This window comes from Pagrus pagrus, assembly GCF_965226575.1.
Source record: "Pagrus pagrus genome assembly, chromosome: 17".
Taxonomy (NCBI): domain Eukaryota; kingdom Metazoa; phylum Chordata; class Actinopteri; order Spariformes; family Sparidae; genus Pagrus; species Pagrus pagrus.
Window position 1 is genome coordinate 20679352 of NC_140201.1, and position 19002 is coordinate 20698353.

Here is a 19002-nt window from a genome sequence, read left to right on the forward strand (position 1 = left end):
TGGCAGTTTTAAAATGTTTATTAAAAAATAAAATAGAAAAAAATATATTTACATAAAAATGTCAAAAAAACAAAACAAAACAAAAAAACAAAAGCTGGGCAGTGGTTCCCTCTGGCCACCGGTAGCTAGGTGTCCATTTAGTGGGCCACTGCTCACATGAATCAGCCAGGACATAGAGGGGCTGCCACCTTTCTCTAAACAGCAGCCGCCAGTTTAAGATCCCTCATTGTATTGCAATGAGGGTAATATTACATTGCATCTACATGTACATGTGTACGTCAAAGTCTCAGCGGTCCCAGCCACTCTGTGGTGCTTCACTTTTACTGTCACTTACACCAATCAGTGTGAAGTGAAGGCAATGTGCCGGAGCACAACCAAGACCTTTGTTTAACCATTTCCACCACCGTCGGATAGAGAGAAAGTGACAAAGGAAAAGTGAACACAGAGTGATCTACATCGGACCGCTGAGATGCACAGAGATTTTAATCCATACAGACTTCTTAGGATACTGCATGTCAAGTCTTTGCTGTGAATATGCAGGCAACTCCTACCCAGTCAACAACCTTCCATTACCAATTTCATTTTCAGCCTCTCATCAATGCTGGTTCTGATTTCTAAAAGCAGACGTGGCTGTCAGGGATGCAGCTTGAAAGACTCGAAAGGGTTTGCTGACTACATCCAACTTATCATCCAATTTATATCGGGCTAGGGTTGCATGGAACTGAGCATTTCATGCACCAACGTGATCACCTTCCTATGGATGGAAATAATAAAGAAGAGGACAATAACCCATTGGGAATAACAGGGTGAAAGGCTATGATATCATGGCTGGGAGGGTCAATGATATTTCTTGGCCAAATCATTAAAATGATAATTTCTATCTGGAGGTGATGATTAGCTCATAATCTGTCAAAGCAGAAACCCTTCATCTGAGGTCGAATTGATGCCCGATGCAGTTTTGACTGAGGGATCAGAGTTGCCATGGTTTAAAGAAAAAGAACACATAAAAAGTGTAACAGTACTGACAGAAGTCTCAGTAAAAAGTAAAGAATTGTTGGTGGACACATTGGCCCCTTCTATAGGTGCACCTGCAGAGTGCAAGTCGCTCTCTGGGTGCACCTGCTCATGAACCGTCGGGCGTCTGATTAAAAACCTGTCGTGGTGCGACATGAGTCTTAACACCTTCTCACACACGTTTTACTATGTCACACACTACACAGACCCAGACCCAACCATTGACATTAACAACCCCCCGTTCCTTACATTTGACGGATACATGTAGAAAACTAGACTTTGAAACATGTCAGGACCTTCATACAAATACAACGGGGCTGTGGGGATGCGGTTGGAGTTCACATGAGTTGGCTTGCGAGTCTGACAGTCAGTAAAGTTACTCCAGTCCAACAAGCGGTGTTTGTCATTGGAAAGAAAAAAGAAAAAGAAATGGAAAGACTAGAGAGTTGACACAATAATTAGAAGAATCCACTTGCATAGTAATAACACCAGCGTGTGTAGTGTTCTGGGCGAGTCACAGCCTTCGACAGTCCTGTCTGTGAGTGTGTGTATTTGTGTGACACGGTGTGCTCGCGGAAAAATACGACGTACACACACTCCAAGTAAACACAAAGAAAGGCATTGCAAACAATTAGCGGAAGTACCTGGCAATCAAATATACACAAGATTCCTGAATGGAATCAAAATATAATTCCCTTTCACTAGGGTCCTTGGTTCAGGAAGACTCCCCCTCCCTCTCCCTCCTTCTCCTTTGTCCAGGACCACGAAGGAGAAAACCTTATCGCTGAGCATCTTAGTGTTGGTCTGCACTGATTTACAGCTGCGGGCGAGAGTTGACCTCAGCCTGTGGGGATCAGATTTCCGCGACCGCGTCCCTCGACTAGAGAGAATAAGAGGATTTCTCTGACCTGGATTCAGTGGCTTTCTGCCCTCTTACCCTAATCTTGATCTTCAAATTCAAGTCAGATAAGCTGTTGCCTTCTTGGCCCCAACCCTCCTACAACATGTAATAAAAAGAGACAAGCACAAAAATGAAAAACACACTAGCATATATGTTCAACAGAACAGGCTCTTTCAGACCAAAATCCTGCACTGTCTGGAAGCTTTTCTTTTAAAATGGCCTCCAGCGGAGAGAAAGATGGCCAAGACAAAACTAGCAGGCCACTGCCAGCCTTCCCCTGACTGACAAAATATGGCAACAACACAGTCCCATGAGGGACACACACACGGAGATAAACACATACACACAATCTCGAGGTGGCACTGCTAAAGCTCTGTCTGCTCGGGAGCTACCTCTTTTAGGCCAAAACAGAAGTACGTCCTCTCCCCTCATGTCTCAGGATATCCCAGGGTGCAATTTTCATCCCTCCACTTCCCTTCAGGATGCCTTAGACTAAGTGGACCGAGGAACAAAAGTTCCACAAGGAATTTCATGTTAACCTCGCCCATTTTCACAAGACAGATGAAGGAAAAATGAAAGGGTTTTCGAAACAAGCATTCGGTATCCCTTCCTGTTCCTGCTTCTCTTTAACAAAGAGAACGACACAAGTCAAGAGAGGAGAGAAGAAGAGAAGGAGGGGGGGCCATCTCAACCTTATGACAGACAGGTGCATACACTCCTGCTCACACACAGAAACAACAAATGATGCACACACTCACACACACACACACAAACACACACACACTCCAGAGATGCTGCCTGGGGAAAGGTTTCGTAAACAAAATTTAAAATTCTACAAAAATAAAACAGTATAAAAAAGCCTTTACATATACACACATAAAATTAAATAAGCATTTACTTTAGTTCCAAAAAGAAAAAAATTACATTATTGCACAAAATGAAAAAACGCTTGTTCTTAAGTATATAAACTGTAAAAAAAAAAAAAAAAAAAAAAAAAAAGTAAATTAACACTGAACCACAAGCAGCTTGGCTGCAGGGGTCAAGACGAGGTCAAGTGAACTTGGCAATGGCATCACCACCGAGTCCTACAAAAATAAAATAAAACAGGAACTGACCTGAAACCAAGATGAGGAAAACAAAATACTGACAGTAACATAATACTGAAACTACCAAACTGTGAACAAAAGTCATGCAGAAATGGAAAGGTAGAGATAGTAGGAGGAAGATGCAGAGCTGAGGGCTGTTGCTCCGTGTGGCGGCAGCCCCAGAGTGAAAACTGCTGGTCTCTGGTCCTCTGTCTGCCCGTCCATCCTCCGTTGGGACGAACGAAGAGCCAGGCTCTCGCAGCCAGAGAGGAGAGGGAGGAAAAGTGGAGGGGGAACAAGAGTGGTTTCTATCTGCTGAGGCTAACCGGTAGGTTGTCCCTCTTTCTGCGTCGCCAAGTGTTGCGGTGATACTGTGTGTGCGTGTGAGCGTGTGTGTGTCCGCGGTTAGCCAGAACAGGGTTGTTGACCAGAGGTGGGTTGTGGAAGCCCTTCACGTTGAACTTGACTCCGTTCTGAGGAGTGGAAAGAAGAGAGGGAGAGAGGAAAAATACAATTCAACTTTCATTTTCTTTACCGACGATGCACCAAAAAGGAAAGAGTTTTGCTGAGAGTTTGATGAGAAGATTGATACCACTCTCATATCAGTATGCTAAATATGAAGCTACAGTCAGCAGGTGGTTAGCTCAGCATAAATGCTAGAAACACCATGAAACAGCTAGAAAGGCTGGCTCCAAATGTTAAAAACAATCTCAATGTCAGCATCTCTAAAACTGATTAATTAAGATGCTATATCTCATTTGGTGAATTCATTCAAAAAGAAAAGAAAAAAAAAGAGAACAAAATATGGTTTTATAGTCAAAAATTCCCAGAATATTCAAGGTAGAAACTCCATGGGAATTAACTGGAATTTATGGGACCCAACAGAAAATATCTTTAAACAAATGCGTAAATAATTGTGGGCATTAATAATCTGAGTGGAAAAGGCAAAAAAAAAAAAAAAAAAAAACCACTTTAATAATGCAAAATAGTTTTTACGCTTTGCTAAGGTGGAAAAGTTGGTGTATTAATAAAGGCAAAATGTGACAAAAGTAGAAAATAGAAACAGACTTGACGTACATGTAACCCTATGAAGAATGTTACTTACAAGGTACACTACACAACATTTTTACAGGCCTATTTACAAAAAGGGGACGGGGCTCTTGATACGTGGAATAGCAGTTTCGAGAAACTAACATTTGCCTTAGATCTAGGCCTACTTTATAAGCCATATGTTTATATTTGTATTTGTTAACATTAAATTAACTGAACCAAAATGTTGAACTGTTCCTTTAAAAAGCCAGAAGGCTATAAATACTAAAAACTGGATTACGCTGTTATGTTTAATGTCCCTTTTTATGTCATTCCCATGGCAACAGGTACACACCAGATGTTGGAACATCAGGCCTCGGAGCAGCACTGATGGTGTTATTGTTTACAGATCAGTTATGGACTACAGATGGCAATTTCAATTTCATGTAAGCTGTTACACGACGAGATTGAAGAGAGGAAAAATTGAGTGTGACACAGAGAGAATTCAGACACTTGACAGAGAACGGAGACCGCTGAGGAGAAACAATGTATGAGATGGAAAGAGTCTGAGAGAGAGAGATTGTGTGTGTGTGTGTGTGTGTGTGTGTGTGTGTGTGTGTGTGTGTGTGTGTGTGTGTGTGTAAGACAAGTTTGCCTTGTGCGTTTGTGGCATCCGGCGCCTACCTTGTGTGTGTGGCTGGAGTGGGGGCTGGGCGGAGGCTGGGGGCTTGAAGGGGCAGGGGCATGAGCATGGGCATGGGCTAGGGGGGGCATGTGGAAGAAGGGGGGGAGCCCGGTGTCTATACACACCTGTCTGCCAGGTATGGAGTGCATTGCTAGACCACCGGGCAGTGAGACGCGAGCCTGGAGGACAGAAGGGATAAGAATTATTTACAAGAAAGAGCAACAACGTCTAGTCTGAACATGTCCGCTCAAGAAACATCCTTACGATTAGAGCCGTTTTGTCTGAAACGTTTACACTTCTCTTAACGCCACCTAACCCTTATTATTAATCAAAGACATTTCTATGTGCCTACCTGTGAGCCTGGAGGCATGAGGAGTGGGTGTCCTCCCATACCATGCTTGCCCGTGCCCATGCTGAGGCCTGGTGGTAAAGCTAGGCCCAGAGGAGGGAAAGACGGGTATGGAGGCAGGGCTGGCGGAGGGACGGGGCACGGCAGCGTCGAATCAGAGTCCTGGCAAATCACACCAAAAGGACGAGATGATGAGCAAGGCCAAGTATGCCACTGTAGCTACTGTATGCGTCCATCGAAACATAACAATTACATTTGATGCAAACTGGGTCTCAGTGCTTCTATCAGATGGGTTGGAGAGAACAGACTCAGGTGGGTGGCAGTATTACTCCATCTTGTTGGATGTCAATTGCAAAATCACCAGGAACTGTACTGTGCTTCTGTCTGTAGCAGTTACATTTAGCAGTTTTTTACAAATAAGTGTTGACTGAACAGAGAAGCTCTTATATTAATTAACTCTTCACTATGTCTGAATTTACTTGACAAACACTGTACGTTTCAAACGCCTTTAGGTAGCAACTCTTACCCACAAAAAGCAATACGCATGTGCTTTAACAATGTGTGCCTATCTGCTCATCTTGCATGTGTTTTCTTACGTTGTCTGACCCGGACAGCGAGGAGACAGAGGAGGCTGAGGAGTGCTGCTGGGGGCTGGAGATGGACATGGGGGAGTCTGCACTGTGGGGCGACACCGAGTCCCTTTGCTGCTCCTCCGACCCCACACCACCACCGAGCACACAGGGCTCCTGCTCCGACACCAGCTCCTTGGGAGGTGAAACTAAAAAACACAGTTGAAAAGGTTCAGTTAATCACTCTGCAAGCTTTTCACAGTGGATTGTATTATTTATACTTAAAGGACATCATTTTTCAGCCGTCTTTTGTACGCTCAAATTTATTGTTTTCATAAAATTCCTTGAGCTGTTGAGCTGTAGTCATTTTCCTCTTATCATAATAAAATACTCAGTCATAGTTTCAAGCAGTTTCTATTTTATTATAGAGCAGTATATTTAAGTCTCAGGACCCGTACCTCTGTTGTCAGTTCGAGCCACATCCCTGCCCCCCCACTTCTTAATGATCCATTCCCTGTAGTCGATCACTTCCTGGGTCAGCCTGATTATCCTGCCCAAGGTGCTAAAGAGAAGAGAGAAGTGTTTGAAAAAAGCTCCACTTTCATCCTGGGTATCTTTCACACTGTTCAATGGATTCAGTACTAACCTTTCACAGTCTTTGTTAGGATACGACCGTGCAAGCGGGGATACAGCATGACTCAGGACAGTGTAGGCATAGTCAAGCACCTGCTTGACATGCACGGCACCATAGGAACCCCTCCCCACGTCATTACCTACAAGGAGGACAGACAAACACAGCAACACAAAAGTAAATATTGAGGGATGAAGAGATGTTATCTGGCCCAGCAGTATTCAACCTGTGATTTGAGTTTGTATTGCTTCCTTTTTTACTCTTTCTAAACTCTGCTGTGTGATATGACATGCTTGTACATAGAAATATTTAATAAGGCATTATTATTATTTTTATTATGACATATATTATATTCCTGAACATCCAAGAAAAACCCTAAAGATGATTTGCAACATGTATTCATTTAAAAAGTTGTTGCAAAATGTTTACAGTACTTAAATAAATAAACATAATTATAATCCAAACAAGGAATCTTTTATTTTCAAAAATTTAGATTTCCACTAGTTTCGACTTCAATGCAACCAAATGTTGGTTTTGAGTAGTATTCATAAAGTTCTATCATATCTAGAAGGTTTTTGGTCTTGCATAAAAAAATAAGTGCCACAGATGGAGCGGACGACCTCACCGTTACATATTTTGACTGTATAGTTCGCCAGAGAGGATTATTTTAATATCCCTGAAACACTTTTATGTTGAGTGTAAAATATTTATTGCAGACATATAAAAAAATTGAAAAGGTGATATTACTTCAACTTTTTTTTTTTTAATAGCTCATTTATTGGTACTTTGGACTGCAAAATTATATTCAATGGTTTAATTAAATTTATTTCTATATTAATACTACAACTAATTAAAATATTCTTCTTTGGGGAAAAATACAAGTGGGTTTTTTCAGCTCCAAAAGGTATATTAATCAAGATCTGTGACACTTAAGTTTTTTAACACCTATATAAATATTAATACTACACAGAATCATAATTTGGTGGCAACGGAGTGACTGAACTAGTGGAGATATGAACATTCTGAAATTGAAAGATTCTTGATAAGCTGCTGTAACTATTCTGCAACAACTCTTTAAATTAACACATGTTGCAAATCACCCTGAGGGTTTCTTTGATGTTCGGGATAAATTTCAGCCTGATCCAGTGAAAAATAAAATACTGGTTAGGTTTTGAATTCACATACAAAGAATCACTAACATGCAGAAATTTAGCTCAGAGGGCAAATCTTAAAAAAATAACTAAAAACGTATTTGGAGTACAGCTTTAGGATTTTACAATGTCCCTTGAATTGAATACAAGTTTTTCTATGAATTCTTTGAGAATATCCATGACATGAACGATGAAAAGTTCTGACTTCTGGGTGAGCTGGCATTTGTTCTTGTACTCAGCTATTCATTCAGTCTAAGTATTGTACCATTTCTATTCATTATATTCGTGGTAAACCTGTGAAACACACACCTGGAAGCAGTGGGTCCTCTATGCACAGCATGGATGGCCTGTATCCATTAGTCATGCCCTTCATGATCTCCTCTTTGGCTATGTATGCGCCTCCATTTTTGATGCGAATCCCTGTTTTCAAGTAGTTGAAATGGCGGCCGTACAACTCAAAGAACTCGATCAGCAACACGCCCAAATTCTCGTTGGGGTTTCTGGCATCAATGCGAGGATGGAGCTGAAGAGACAGCACAGAAGACTGGATGAGGATTTATTACAACAACAGGTAATACTATGCATTAGTAAAGATTACCACTGATGTGTGCGACACTGGATGTGCCAGGAAACGCTAACTGCAATCACATCCTGCACCAGAACTACTTTCTGCATTGTTTTGGGGTGTGTGTGAGTCTTTGCCTTCCTGTACCTGTAGGAAGCTGATGACCATGAGGATGAGGCTGTAAGAGCTGATTCCCCCGGTGAACACTTCGTTCAGATCTCTCTGCAGCAGAAACTGCTTCAGCACAAAGATCAGGTAAGGCAGCACTGGATACATCTGAAAGAGACAGAATGAGAACGGTTAATTCAGTCAAAGAAGAGAAGAAGAAGAAAGAAGGCAGCCAAGAAAAAAATCCTAAATTTCACTCATTTGTATGGGTCACTGAGGAGAAGTGGGGCTTTCTGGTGAGATGTATAGGGTTCAGTGAGTTTAGAGACAGGACAAGATTACATTCAAAGTTAAGAGCAAATTATTCAAATGATACAAATAATTCTAATACATCACAGACCAGGAACCGTTCATTGTTTCCTTTAAACTTTGAGGCAACCCATTTTATAAATCATGAATTAATTGAGCTGCTATAAGGCAATCTTGGAACCATTAAACCCTAACCTTTAAAAAAGACGTAATAGGTATCCATATAATAAACATTGACAGATCATAAAGCATTTATAAGCACATTTTTAAAAAAGCATTACAAAACACATTTACTGAGTTTAACTTTTACTGATTTATTAAGATTTATTGGCAGTTAATTGTGCTTTTTGCTGCTACCAGAACTAAATCAAAACAATGCCTTATTAAGGTTAATAAATTATTTAGTATGCACTTTTAAACGGTATTTTAAAAGTTCATTCTTCTTGGCTTTTGCTTTTAGCACAATAACAGAAGGCCAAAAATCTTCCCACCTACTGTAGTAACGTCTAGGCCTTAGGGGCAAGTGCTCTTTGATGTCTACAATGTAATATTGTAAAGTAATTTATTACTTTTAAATGGTAGCACTTAATAATATGTACATTACGTTTTAGAGGGAACTTGACCAACACTGGTTATAACGATTATAAGTAACTCATTAGGTTTTTATTAACGTTCTTAAGCATCTATAAACTGTTAACAAGTTTATCATAAGTGCTCATAAATGTTTTATAATTTAATCAATAAATATATTTATGATGCTATTATTAACAACTATATAGTCTTATTAATGTTCATCAGCATCTTAGAAGGACTTATAAGAGCCTCAATTACTTTAACACTGATTACAAGGACCTTAAAAAAAATGTGTGTATCTCAGCTAACATATTGATTGGAATCTTTTACTCCCTAATATTGGTGTTGGCCCCGAAAACTGAGTATCGGTCAGGCTCAATACATTAGTCGTGTTTCCATAGTAACTTTGATACACCATTGTATACTGTTAAGGAAGCTTCAAGCTGCCAAACCAGAAAAGAAAACCCTGCTGATGCCACAGCTGAGACAGTAATGATTCAATCTTATTATTTTTTTTAGTAAGTCGAGGCAGCGGAATAATCATAATTAGTAATCAGTGCTACATATGAATTGCTACCCCCCTACTTAGCAAATAAATACTCCATCTAGCTTCCAACTGGGCCAAACGCTCTTAAAAAGGTATTCAATGAGGCTTCCTAGTGCCTGTGACTCGATAATGTGCTCAAACCCCAGAGGGCCTGAAAATGGGAATTACAAATATGTTCATTTTCCAATTGAAAAGGAAGCATGTCCTCCTGGCAGTTTGTGTGTGCATTTCTGTGCCAGTGGAGCAGCAGGGCTTGGTTGACTTTTCAAATATGCTTTTAAGAAGTGAGAACAAGACCTGGAGGGTAACGCTGCTCCAACTGGCTACATGGGAACCTGACATATAAGGATTAACTCTGAGGTGACCTGAGTGCGTCTCGCCCACGCACTAACAACATCGACTATCACTGGATTAATGCCGAGCAGAGCTGTCAACTTTCAAGCAGTGACATGTTTCAGAGAGCAGTGATACAAAAACTACAACAACAAAGGACAAAAGCCAAAACCTTACAGCGTGCTGGAACATCAGCACCTGGAATTCCTCTCCTGCATTAGCAGCTACTACAACCGTGACTAAAGCAGGCAGAGATCCACCTTCAGCAGGAATCCTGTCAGAGCCACAGGGTGGATTTCACCTCTGCTGAGTACATTTGGCGAAGAGGTTTTCAGCAACACAGAGGCTCAGTTTGAAATAAGATTACACTGTGCGTGGTTGCTGGGGTTCGTTCCAACTTCACTTTGGAAATGAGACGAGTCAAAGCGACATTGGAGTGAAGTAAAGTGTCATGCTTTAAAAACTGCTGGCTTCTGAATTACAGAGGGAATTTCCAAAGTTCTGTATATAGACCGCACTGTAAAATGGTAATTATGTGACTCCTCTGGTGGCTTTTATTTAAATTTGTCTTCATGACCTTTTCCTGCTCTCTTACTCCATCTATGTATTGCTTGTAATGTGCGTTGTGGAACAATTTGATTTAGTCTGTGAAGTCTTTAAATCATAATCCCCATCTGCTCTTAAAATGCAGCTGCAAAATGTGCAAATGGATTTTTTGTGCATCATGTGATGCTTTCTGATCCGATTCAACCATTCAAACACTATATAATAACCATCATTAACAAATGTTGAATTTAAAGTTGATTAAACCTTAGTCAACAGTTATTTCACTGTTAAACAAAAAAAAGCTTTATAAACCATTTATTAAGCAATCGTAAAGGTTTATAAACATCAGTTATAACTTTATAATGGCCATCCAGATCATTTTTATAGATAAACGACACACTCTTTATTAATCGTTTGCAACGTATTATAATCACCAGTTCTAAATAAGTGGTTTATAAAACATTTCAAGGAACTTTTACAGTCAAATAACTATTAATTTAAATTCAATAAACTATAATTTACCATTTATTAATGATGGTTGTTTAAAGCGTTACCAATTGTGTGTCTATTTAAGTCAAAGCTATTCAGCTATTGACACCTGGCCCCCTCACCTCCACAAAAACGTGTTGCAAGCATGGTTACATGTTAGCATTATTGTTTTTCCCCAAGCGTCTTCCACCTAGTCTTCTGTGCCATGATTGGCTTGTACTACTGTGCTGTGAAGGGCTGGTAACCAATGCCATAATTTGTACCTGTGAATGCTAGCTGTGGGCGCAAGTCCCGCATAACGGTGCTATGAGCACGAGTCGAGAGCTCGGCAGTTGTGGTGGGTGAATGGGTCAAACACGGGACTTTCATTGCGAGACCAGGGTTCCAGTCACACCAATGAATGTATTATAGACCTGGATACAAAGACTCAGCCTTGTTTCCAAATTCGCCCAGTGGTCACTCCTGGTATTGCAGTGAAAATTTTCCCCCACAGCCCATCAGCACCATCATTAAAGAGACGTCTTTTAAACTGCTGAGAGCACACCACGAACTGCAAACAGGCCCAATTTTGACTATTATTCATTTTTGATCTATGGGGGTTTTATATACGTACAACTTTCCTTGAACCGAGAAAGGCGATTTAAAAATATGTGACGTCATCACAATGTAAAATCTATGGGCAGAGCTGTAAATTAACTACTCGGTTAAGTTGTGAACAACCAGGTGTGAATAGTCCAACCTTGGTGTAAATAGCATCCACAGTAAAAAAAAAATGGCACTAAGATAACAAGATTAATCGTAAGCTGTAGATCCTGACAGCAGTACACTGCAGGTACTGCATTTCTCACCTTAACATAATCTTTAATGAAGCTTGCCGCCTTGACTCCAGTCTCCACATTGAAACTGATGTCCACCTTCACCTCAGTCTCCTGGTCTGTCAGCTTGATGATTGGCACCTGGGGGACCAAAAAGTGACATGTATTAGCAAACATAACAGTCAACTCATCAGCTAAAGACACTTTCACTGTGTGCAGAAATTAAAGGGAAAAAAACCCATCTGTCACAACTGACAGCCTTTTAGAAGGAATCCAAAAAAGGAAATTCAGCCATTAACTGCTTATTATCGTGTCAGTCAAGACAGCACTGCAGCTCGCAGTGGTTAGCCTGGTCGTGTGCACACCCCACGGGATGATAGTGCACGCTACAGAGCTATCATGCTACTCTGGGATTGTAGCTATAAACACTTCCACCAGAGAAGGCCCCACATTACGTTATGTAGCTTTTTTTAAACTGCAAAATAATGATTTAACTTCAAATTAATAGACAAACAAACAGTGATGTATCACAGACTCAAGGGTGAGTAACTGATGACCAGTTTTAATTTTGGGTGCACTTGAGCTGATAGAGTATCAACTGCTCTTGTAACATGACAGTGGGTATAAACAGCCAACTGTAAATTTACAGTTGAACAGAAAAATAACCACACAACTGGCAGTGTGCCACCTATCACGCAAACAGATGGAAGAGACTAATTAAGTGTCTTCTTTCCCCCTCATATTTCCATGGAGATAAGAGTAAAAGGCGCCAACACTTTATACTTCTAACTAACCATCTGAAGTCCAAAGGAACTTTTTTTTTTTTTTACGAATGTAGAAAGTGCTGCCAATATTGGATTTGGCTGGGTTTATTCCAATTGGTCTCCCATTTACTGGAGCTGTAATATTTTTATCACTGACTGTGAAGAAGCAAGACTAAAATTAACCGTCAAACAATTCTATTGTGCCAGACCATTTATAGTTACATCAGTGCACATGGAATATCATAATATCATCGTCACTTTATCAAAATCACTTGTGTATTTGATAGGCATCTGTTGCTTTGAACCAGTGTGGCATTTTTTTAAGGTCTTGATATGAACACAGCATGACGTGTGTCTGTAAAAACATCTCCCGTGCCACTACTCACTGTAGCCTTGTCCAGCACTTTGATGGAGAAAGGTTCGGCCACGTTATGCTTGCGAAGAGCTTGTTCCAGCTCTTGCAGCGGGGGGCGCTCCCACTTCCCGAACACCACCAGGTCAATGTCACTGTGGGCAAAACAGAGAAATCAGAACGTTAAAATACCAGCCAGCAAATCACACCAGGTAGAAAAATTTGTAGTAGTTTTCTTCAATTATAAATACCTTGTTGGAAGGTACAGCCCTGTGCTGAAGCTGCCAAATATTTGGACCTGGAAAAATAATGTTGAAGACATTTGAATCAATGACCAAAATCACTGTAGTTCAACTGTTAGCCTTAAAGACAGCACATATGTTAAAAAAAAAAAAAAAAAAAAAAAGACCCTTACCAATTTCACACTGTCCTATCACATTCTAACTATAAAGGGCTTGGCTACATGCTTCTAATTGTTACAGATCCTGAATCAAACCACAGCTCATCTGTCATGATGTTTGTAAACTATCAGGAACTAGGTATTTCCAGGTTCCACTTCTGAGACAGTAATGGCTGCCAAGTTGAATAAGCTGCCAAATTAAGTATACAATAGCTAGGAAAAAAGAAATGCTGTGTTTGGGGACAGCAAGTGAAAGTTCTCAAAAGGAAGCAGAGTGGGGTTCTTTCCCTTCCCGTCTGGTAAATACAACAAGGCAATGGCACCAAGACAGGCCGGGATTAATACGTTGAAATGAAAAGGGAGGCTGGTACAAATCACAGGCTTGATCCATTTACCTGACAATCTGACTCACAGTGGAAGAGGGGGAAGACTGGCAGCCAACAAATCACCACAGCGCGTGTTTTACATGATTAAGTAATGAGAGGTGGCATTACATCAACCCTACGTCGCTGCTCTACTCAACCAGCTGCAGGACCCTCCATCACTATTTCTGCACATACACAGTGAGTGCACGTCAGTATATAAATGGATTTTTTTTTAAACACAATGACTTAAAATTACTTTTGATTAAATTACCTTCTGCAGCTTCACCTCTTCTGTGGTGTGTTAATTTCAATCTCAGCAGATTCAGTGTAATGCACTTCCTGGTTAGCTTTAAGAGGAATAACATTGTAAGCCAAACTATTTCTTGGCCAGGACTGATTGCTAGGCAACAAGTAGAGACTCCAGGAATTTTACTATTCCCAAACAAGGAAACAGTCTGGTACATAACCCCCCTGCAAATTGCCATCTTCAGACTTTGGTTTTTTAACGTATTTAACAAAGGAGATACCACTTAGATATGCTGGTACGTGTATTTTGTTACCTTTGGACAAAGCTAGGCTAGCAGTTTCCCCCTGTTTCCAGGCTTTGTGCTTAGGTAAGTTAGCCAGGCGCTGGTGGTTGCATCATACTTAGCATACAGATGTGAGATCTTCTTCTCTCACTCTTGGCAAGAAGGCAAATAAGCATACTTCCAAAGATGTCAACCTTTTCCTTAAAGTTTAAGAAAATCCCAAGCAGCTACAAAAGTGTCTTTTTTATACAATTAGGATAACTACCAAACAAATTCTATACTTTTGGCAAGCTCTGATCCGCCTCACTCATGTGAAGTAGTTAGTGGATTGAAAACGTTAAATAAATATACAAGAAGTAGGTGTTATCTTGCATAAACAGTGCCTTATCTTTAAAAAGAAACAGTATTCCAACAAGATTTATGAGCAATCTGATATGGCAGTTTGTCTGTGTGCCAATAATTCCTCCTCCACGAGTGGATTGTGTGATTTAAGAGACTGCTCTCTAAGATATTAAGAACCTGTAAGAGGGAAAGTTGATCCAAATAAACAGAGACGTGTGTATGTGTGTGTGTGCGTGCGTGAGTGTGTATCTTACATCTGCAGTGGGCCACAGCTCCTTGATGATCATCTCTATCCGGTTCACCACCTCCTTCCTCATAGCTGCTTCCTCTGGCCGAGGAGACATGAAGTTGTAGAAGTCCATCACCTCCTCGTGCAGTCTGGACAGAAAGGAGGAAGACAGATAGGGGTTATTCTCACCACAATAGATATTCTGCTACACATGAAACATAGATTAAAGACAAGGAATTGTGTACGATGTGAAATATATTTCTTTTGCTTTCATTTTACTTATATACAACTAACAATCACATGAGGACATCTTCTAAAACTTGACTTACACACATGCCAGATTTGGCTTTTTGGGAGAAACCCCCCCCCAAAAAACAGATAACCCTTTGATATGCATCCTTCTTATCAGTGTTCTGATTAACCCCCATCATGCCAGAGCCGGGGAATCAAAGCAACAGCACAGTATCTTCTGTACTGTACTGAAAATTAGGTACTTTTTTGCTTTGTTAGCTTCTGCTTGACTCTACTCAACTTGTCAGATTGCAAAAAAAGATACATAGCAATACACTGGATCAGTATTGGTGCTGATGTAATTAAATGTATGTGTAAAGTCTGAAAATCCATAAAACTATAATTACTCTTCTTGTACAATGACTCCATTTATTTTTTATCTTTAAACATGACTTATTTTGTGATTGTTATTTTAGAATCACAACAATGACACAACTCACAACTCTTTTTTTTTAAATTATCGAACACTGTGACAAAACACATGCAAGTTCCTCTTAATGTTTTTTAGGACCACAAATAATTTAGGTCTATTTCTCTAACCTAACTTTAATACTCTGCGTAGCCCTAACCATAACATACAACTTTAACCACAGCTCTTAACATAACCACAAGCCTTCTTATCTCATTATCAGTGAGGACATTTTGGTCTTCATCAAGATGCTGGTACAGCAACACACACCTTTGAGGTTTGGAGAGGAATGTGAAAACAGGCTTTCGTAAAAACACTGAGGGCCATATCATCCAGACTATGCCCGAGGACTCCCAGGCCTTATTGTTATTGCTGATATGGTCCTGTATGGCGGCGGGGCACATATAATGTAAAGATTTCTGACCAGTCAAATGCCTCCGAACAGAGGAACTCTGTTCAACCCTGCGGCCATTCATTTTTCTAGGAATGCATGCCATGATGTCAGTGTGAAATACAGAACAGGGAGACTGTCAGAATCAATTACCAGAGCCCTGGAGGAAATGCAGTCAGCCCATGTGCCCACTCTTTTGGTGAAAACTCTCTGCCAGCAAGCCGGGGCGTATCCATGCCAATAATCCACCGCTGACAGAGGGCACGGTTATTGTTGGGCCCCACACAGTCAAAATAAGAACTGTTACTGCAGCCATTCCTGACAAACTAGTTTAGAGTCAGACATCACCTCTTCAACAACATTAGGGCTCGCTGTTGAAGTAATCAATGCTGTTCACTGGTGCAGTCTATGGCAGCCATGTGTCTTACTGTGGAATCAATTTTATTGCCACACAAACAGTTGCCCATTTACCCAAACATCATCCCTGATTATCAAAACGTCAATGCAGCATAATTACATCATTATTTATTTTTCCAATTGGAGCGCAAATCCCTCTATGTGGGACTTCAAAGGGGGTCCCCCTGAAGGCAAACTACTGCAAGACAAGTCAGTGCACACGCCAAAACTTGCATCAGAAAACACAAGAAAGTTAAATATGTTGCTCATTCACTATTTTCAGGACAAAAAAATAATAAAATCAATGAATAACTTACATTTCCAGTTAACTTAATGTTAGGATTATTGTTAAACTTGGCCTCAAGCATGTGGAAGAGCTTTCATGACAAACACCGATTCCTTGTACAGAAAATTCCCAGATGGGTGCAACCAGCCATTACAAATATCACAAGGTCCTGCAACACAGCTGCAAGTTCCTCGTCCATTTGTTTTTTGAAGAAGGTTCCTGACAGAGCAAAATTACTACCGTTATAACTGTGTCAAAAATATGATATATTCACTGACACAACTTTTATTAACAATGTAGGTATCATACATACCTAGTCATACATATCAAACTATAAAAAAGTGACATGAACTAAAATATATATACTCAAGTTAAGATGTAATCAAACTGTGTTTTTTTTTTATATACATAAGACAAATGTATCAATGGGACAGTGTATGTACATTAAGTCTCACTTCTGTCTGTTTTGACACACTGACAGAGAGCTCCATGAAGTTTAACTTGGAAAAAGAGAGAACTAACTGTGACTGCACCTAAAAATGACTTCTGAGTAAAACAATTATCCAGAATTGAATATAGTGTAGTAACTCAACATACTGATAAATAGTTTTAATTCGTTTTAATTAAGTGTAATGAAATGTAGGGAAAACTATTAAAACATTTAATCTAAATATAAAAGGTTCCTCGTTTAAGCCCAAAAGTTTGATCATATTCTAACTGCTTATTTTTTATAATGACGCATATGAAAATAGTTCAGGCACATTGTAGATATCCCGAGGGAGATGCACATTACTTACACACCATTACACAAGTTAAATGTTATCCAACCCGTCAGCTAATACCAGGGCATGTTGTACTACTTCATATTTGTTTTCGTTTGTTATTTACAGTTTCGACCCAATTTCATTTGGTTGACGTTAAGGTTGATCGTTTTTGTCTTTTAATAGCTGGTTTTCTAACTTTAATACGGAGCCAACAGGGTGAACCGTTAGCTAAGCTAAGTCAGGCTAACGGACTACACTAGAAGGCACCATATCCGGTCAAAACCTTCTAAATAAATCACCCCCTGGAAAACACTACTCGATAAAATTCAGTGGCGTAATTTGCTATATCATTTTGCACAGTCATGTTATATATGTTTTGTAACCGTACTTGTCAGTAGTTTGTTGGCATTTGGTATTATTTATACGGCTCAGTTCAAACTTCAGCAGACAAAACACAGCACTTCCGGTCTTTCTTGGGCGACAATCGCCGTCTTTACGCAACTAATCTAACGGTAGCTTTTTTAGCCATCCAGCAACCAGCCTAACTCCAGTGCTCTGCAATGCTGGGCATACTGTTATATCTGACTGCTGAGGGGGAAAAGCTACATCCCGTGTTGCGTACCACAGTACTTAACACACATAATCGAGGATTACCAATGGCCTTTGACCATTTTAAACCAGCTGCAAAGGACAAACGTTAACGTTAGCTTTTCGATCCTCAAGATGTTAACGCTATAGTGTTCAGCCACTCACCCGAGGACCCCAGGGTTGTACTTCCTCGTCTTCCAGGGCGTCCAAGTGCTCGCATAATTGCCATTAGTGCAGTTTGAAAGCAAGTAATTCATCCCATAAGTGCTCGCTTTGTTGTCACTTTTCCTTCGGCCTGGATGGTGATTGTGTGTGTGATTTACAGGTACAGAGGGGTGAACCTGATGGCGCTTCGCGCAAATCTGTTGTAAATTGAAAGCCGGGTGCTCCTGTAGGTGACGGTGATGATGGTGGTAAAGGTTGACGTTATTGTCCATGCTGTCGCTCACGTTGAAGAGCAAATTGGCACCCCCGACGTTTTTATTAATGTTGCCCGTTACATTTCCACCCATAGTCCTCTCAAGTGAGCAGCTGGAAGGGGGGCTGTCCGTCCCGGATTCCTGTGAAGAGGACGAGGAGGAGACGGATCCCGTCTTCTGGGGCAAGGTTTTACCCTCACCTGGTTCGGCTCCGTTTGCCGTCGAGAAGGAGTTATGTAGGTTCCCGTTGGACAGCGCTATCCCCAGCGAGGAAATCGCAGTGCCGTTAATACTCGTAGTGCCGTTCATGATGCTGTGATGGCTGCTGCCGTTGCTCAAACTGGCAGCAGCGTTACCGCTGCTGCTGCAAATGCTCTTACTCGATGCCACCGCGGTCGCCACATTTTTTAAAACATCCAACGCAGCGTAATTCACGCTCTGGTTGTGGTTTTGATTGTGGAGCTGCTGCTGAGCGGAGAGTGTCCGTACTCCCTGAGAGGTCTCCCAGACGTGCATCCATAAGGCGTTCGCAGGTCCTTTCTGTTCGGGCTGAATCCAGGCTACCCTCGGATCCATTCAACTTCTTCCTCTGGTAACCCCCCTACAAGTATCTAACTAACGCTAGCGAGCCCGTTGTGAATCTGCGCCGCTTCCTGGACCTTTCAAAGGCCGCTACGCTGTCCGGGGTAATGAAAAGAGAAGTATTTAAACATTAAACCGAATTAGGACCATTGATAAAGTGGCCCCTTTACACCGCTAGCTGGAAAAAAATGCTAG

General features: G+C 40.8%; 1 protein-coding gene across 2 annotated transcripts; it reads right to left on the reverse strand.

Annotated features, from left to right (window-relative positions):
- On the reverse strand, positions 1-18999 carry tent4a (terminal nucleotidyltransferase 4A). Of its 2 annotated transcripts, none has more exons than XM_084378867.1 (13): positions 17972-18999; positions 14707-14830; positions 13067-13113; positions 12850-12970; positions 11733-11840; positions 8127-8255; positions 7724-7937; positions 6279-6405; positions 6091-6194; positions 5660-5841; positions 5067-5225; positions 4840-4893; positions 1-3473 (listed from the first exon to the last, which is right to left on the reverse strand). In XM_084378867.1, exons 1-13 carry the CDS (start codon positions 18799-18801, stop codon positions 3309-3311), a joined length of 2364 nt encoding a protein of 787 aa, XP_084234993.1. In that variant the 5' UTR covers positions 18802-18999; the 3' UTR covers positions 1-3308. The 2 variants fall into 2 exon arrangements, with proteins under 2 accessions (XP_084234993.1, XP_084234992.1); XM_084378866.1 differs by having other exon boundaries at positions 4714-4893.
- Between the last annotated feature and the right edge of the window lie 3 nt (positions 19000-19002).